We start from the raw sequence: 5,134 nt of genomic DNA on the forward strand, positions 1-5,134 counted from the left end.
TAACACATCATGATGTCATCAGTTAGACTGTATAACACATCATTATGTCATCAGTTAGACTGTATAACACATCATGATGTCATCAGTCAGACTGTTTAACACATCATGATGTCATCAGTCAGACTATATAACACATCATGATGTCATCAGTCAGTTGGACAATTCACCTACACTGGCATCAGTAATATGCACCTTCATATACATTCATTTATTTGCTGTACTGGGTATTTGTAGATTGTTATATATCACGAATATAGTTTTTTTTCCTTTTATTTATCTTTCTTTATTCTATCTCACCCTGTCCTGTTTTGAGCTGCTGTAATGTGCAAATTTCCCCACTGTGGGATCAAAAATGTTTTATCATCTTATCTCATCTCATCTCATCTCACCTCGTCTTATCTTATCTGCACTCAGATGCTTTGTTCTTTATGACGCTGCCATCAGAGAGTGTTTGCCGTCTCCTTGCAGCAATAAGTGAATACCACAACACGATGGTGCTGCTCACTGATCTGGAGCTCTGTGGGTGGGACACTAAGGGTGTCCTGAAGAGTTTTTCAGTATATTCCTCACAGTCTGCACTCTGGATCCTACTTTTTAAGATTAAATACAATCTACATTCATAGTGACACACATAAACCAAACTGCAACTATGCCAGTAGTGGCATCCCATCTTAAAAACAGTACCATCATTGCCAGACCTGGCCCAAAACTGGTTGACAAACCACTTGCCTGCTGATCACAACAACAGATGTGTTAAAACCATCTCCCCTCTCTCAAACATTTATTCAATGAAGACAGTCATAGTTTAAGTTGTGGATGACTTTCAGCTAGTAACATTTCAAAATTGAGCTCAATATTTAAAAAGGAAAACAAGTTGTAAACTTTTTGTGTTGACTAAGTTGGATTAGCTCTGGCAGCCATTCTTGGCTCGTAAAATTAGTTTCACATCAAAGCACATCCTGTGATCATTTTCATAAAATCTGTCCAGTTTTTCCTGAGATATTTTACATTTTACCATTAAAGAATAATGAAAAAATGTTCATGATGTATAAATGTTTAAATGTGATCAGAGTGCTGTGTTGTGCAGGCCTGCAGCCATGGCAGTCGTTGCTCTGGCCTTTGGACAGTACATCCTGGAGCCTCTCTTCATGCCCTGCAGCATCCCCCCCATGGCTGTCAAACTGGCCACAGCCATCGGCATAAGTAAGTACAAAACTAAAGCTTTTAAATATCAATGTTACAGAGAAATAGTGTTTGGATGTGAAATGTTGACCGGGCAGTTGGAGTCAGAGGAGGAGGTAGCAGCACTTGATGATCCAGTGTTTCATCACGTGTTCTTAAAACAGGTGGTCTTACCAGAGAAACAGAGTCACTGCTGCGGAGTTACAAGATTAATAAAAATGTAATTAAATGGTAATTACTACCTTATTACCATGTAATTATGTGGTAATTATGGTACAGTTTTATTATATAATTAATTGTCTGCAGTAATGTAGCACTTACCTGGTAATGTATTACAATTCACTATGTAACACCTAAATAAGTAGTAGATAATTTGGACAGTTTTAAAGTTATATTTTATTGCAATTAACAACTAACCCCAAAATTTAGTTGCATTCTTTTGGTTATAAATATAGTGTTTAGTTACTATTGAATAGTATTTTGATTGTAGTGACCCAATAAGTTTTTCTTTTGTACCGTAATTACCACATAATTACATGGCAATAAGGCAGTAATTACTTTTAATTACTTTTATTACCTTGTAATTACATGGTAATAAGGGTACCCTGAAAGAAAGTGTTACCCACATGTGGTCAAACATGAATTATTAAAGTAGCTTTATTAACATAACTGAAACAGCTTATTATCAAACCTCTGTTACCCACCCTAACCCCCACTGAAACTCCACTACGACTCAAATTAAACCAAAAATGAGATAAAGAAAAAATATCTATAAAAAAGTGTTCCAAAAATGAACAGTTTCTTTAACACAGCAAAAAATATATATCAAATGTGGATTATTGATCACAAGAGCTGTGTCCTCTAAGTCTCTGTTAGTTACTGATATAACTGATAATCATATTAACTTATTTTATCTCATAGTGCAGCATCCATCAGCTTGAATACCAAACCTGATTTTGACAGTTATTTTTTTCTTCTGGCAGCTTCTGTTATGTACCTGAACAGCATGAGTGTAACGTGGTCGGCTAGGATTCAAATCCTGCTGACTCTGAGCAAGTTGCTGGCTATTGCTGCCATCATTGTGCCGGGGATGTACCAGCTTTTTAAAGGTGAGACTCCTTTACCTTTTCCAGAGGACGTTCAATGTTTCGTCTATAGCAGCTTCGGAAAATATTTCAATCTGTTGCAGCCTGATTCTCCAGTTTTCTCATCAGTCATCTTATCTCACTACCTGATAATGACAAACTAGAAATAGAGTTTAAACAGGTTTGTAAATTTATTAGGAAAAATACAAATATACTGTAACATTTCCATAATTATTTAGACCCTTAGTTCTGAGCTGAAGTGTTTTTAGCAACTGCAACAAGCTTTGCTAACCTGGATTTGGGCTACTCTGTCATTGTTTTTTCCATTGGTCTGATTAGAAGAGGACAGTAGGGTTGTGCATTTCTGGACAGTGACCAACACAGTACATCCACCAATACAATGCTAATGATCTAATTCAGGGGTCTCCAACCTTCTTTCTTTAAGAACTACTTTCACAAAATAAAACTGTCCAAGGGCTACTTTTAAGTTTAAAATTAATGTTGCAAAAAGTAGCCCTTGGACCATTGAAATAAGCTTGTTTTGCACAGAAACATGTAGACTCTAGCGGGAAGAAACCCCATGCAGTGACATGTCACAGCGGGAGGGGTTTCCCCGGTGCTCAGGTGTGTCTCAAAAGGCTATGAAATGTGCAAACAAAAACGAACACCAAACAACAACACTGAGCCCTAAACTGAAACCACGGGGAAAGGACATCTATAGATTGATTGGAATTAAATCAAATTTGTTTGGCCAGTGACAAATTAACTTTGCTTCTTCTAATTTTTCATAAGCACTAAAGAGCTCCTTTAAATGAGCTCAGGAGCTACTGGTTGGAGACCCCTGATCTAATTCATGAATAATACACCGGCAGCAAAAACAATACAATCTCTTGTACACTGCAGTTTATTAAAATTGGATTCAAGACATCAAGATTCAATAATACTAGATAATACAAGTAAACAAATAAATGGTCCTATGTCAGTTCCATCCATCCATCTTCTGCCACTTTTCTGTGGTCAAGTCACGCAGACAACAGTTTGCGGAGGGAAATCCAGACCACCCTCTCCACAGCAACACTTTCCAGCTGCTCCTCAAGGATCCCAAAGTATTTCCAGGCCAAGAAGCATATACGTATATAACACCTCCAGTGAGTTCTAGATCTGCCTTGGGGTCTTCTAATAGAATGTACCCAGAAAATCTACATACTGATAAAAACTACCTCAAAGGATGAGCCCGGCCAACCCTACGAAGTAAGACCATATCTGCTGGAACATAAATGGACCAGTAAATTGAGAGCTTTGTCTTTTGACTCAACTCTTTCTTCCCCTAAACTGACACTTAGTCCCCTGTTCCATGACAAGGATGAAAGCTATCCTGTTCCTCCTGAGTCCCATGTTCGACAGTTGGATGGAGCCTTCCCTCTGGCACACTTAAGTAAACTTTCACAGGGAGGCTGAGAAGTGTGATCCCACTGGTTTAACATGCTGCAGGTGTTGCCCCAGTCTTTCATGAAACATTAAAGAGCTGTGTCAACAATACCAGTCCTACAATAAAAAGAGCTTTCAGCATTTCTGATCAAACCTCTCTCCCATCAGGGAGCCCTTTACCTACCTCCGTAAACTTGGCCCCATTTTTACTTCCTCAAAGGTGGACATAGTGAGCAGAATAAAGAGATCCTCCAAGCCCTTGTTTGACTGTCCAGGTCAGTAGATCCTCACTCAAACCAAGCACACACTGGAACAGGGCCCATTTGGATTCTCTGTCACTGACCTCCATTCGAAAATGTGAAAACTGTCCCACAGGTGTAAGTTGATGACCTCTTTGACAGGGGACTCCTCCAGATGATCCCAGTCACTCTCACTATTTGTTTAAGTTTACCAGGTCCCGTACCACCAAATGCAGTTCATCACCAAATGAACTCCCCTCTCTTTACCCAAGTGTCCATGACACAGTGCCACATGCCAGTTGATAAAGCTACAAAATCAATCATCAACTTTTGGCCTAAGGTGTACCAAGTACATCTATGTACTTATGTTCAAACACGATGCTTGTTATGGACAGCCAATGCCTAGCACAAAAATTCAACAACAGCATTACTCCTTGACTCTTTTTTCCTCATCCAAAATAAAACTAAAACCACTTGTACTTGTTATTATATATCATCCACCAGGTCCTTTTTCTCAGTTTTCATCTGAATTCTCAGATTTATTTTGTCAGATTTATTATTGAATACTGATAAAGTTAGAATAATGGGGGGTTTTAGTATTTATGTAGACGTTGAAAATAAAAACTTTAACTAAGCCTTTATTAGAGTCAATTGGTTTGACCCAAAACATCCCCAAATCTACACATTCTCTTCACCACACTCTTGATCTGGTTCTGACTTATGGTATAGATCAGTGGTTCCAAATCTTTTTTCTCAAAGCCCCCCTTCCTTACTTCCAAGTCAAGTGGAGCCCCCTCCAGTTCCTTACTACTCCCCACCTCTCTTAGCCTGGTAAAAACCAGCCCCTTGATTTTTGCTTTGCTTCATACGAGGGTCTGGACTCGTTGGAGGCGTGGCCTCTGTTGAAGTTTAAAATGATTGGATCGGTTGGTCACGACATACTATGTGTGCACCAGTTCCACTGTGAAGGAGGCTAAGCTAAGAGGCTAACTGGAAATTGCATGTGCTGTAAACAACCCTACTGAGAGTAGAGAAGTACTGAGCCAAATGAGACGACTGTAAATGAGAGCTGCTGCTTTGTCAGACAAATTTAATTTAATTTGAAGCCTTATCAACACAGATTGGTTTCATTCACTTCCTCCACTGCTGCATGCTAAATTACAAGCAGACACTGTGCAGAAAATCGACATTGTTGTTAAC

General features: G+C 38.9%; 1 protein-coding gene across 1 annotated transcript in view; it reads left to right on the forward strand.

Moving 5' to 3' along the window:
- Nucleotides 1–5,134, forward strand: part of slc7a11 (solute carrier family 7 member 11) — a 76,715-nt gene that overhangs the window by 20,896 nt on the left and 50,685 nt on the right. Inside the window, exons 3-4 of the mRNA XM_014027655.1 lie at nt 1,088–1,203; nt 2,166–2,291. Coding sequence (XP_013883109.1) covers nt 1,088–1,203; nt 2,166–2,291 — 242 coding nt within the window. The remainder of the gene's footprint in view (nt 1–1,087; nt 1,204–2,165; nt 2,292–5,134) is intronic.

This window comes from Austrofundulus limnaeus, unplaced genomic scaffold (assembly GCF_001266775.1).
Source record: "Austrofundulus limnaeus strain Quisiro unplaced genomic scaffold, Austrofundulus_limnaeus-1.0 Scaffold670, whole genome shotgun sequence".
Taxonomy (NCBI): Eukaryota; Metazoa; Chordata; class Actinopteri; order Cyprinodontiformes; family Rivulidae; genus Austrofundulus; species Austrofundulus limnaeus.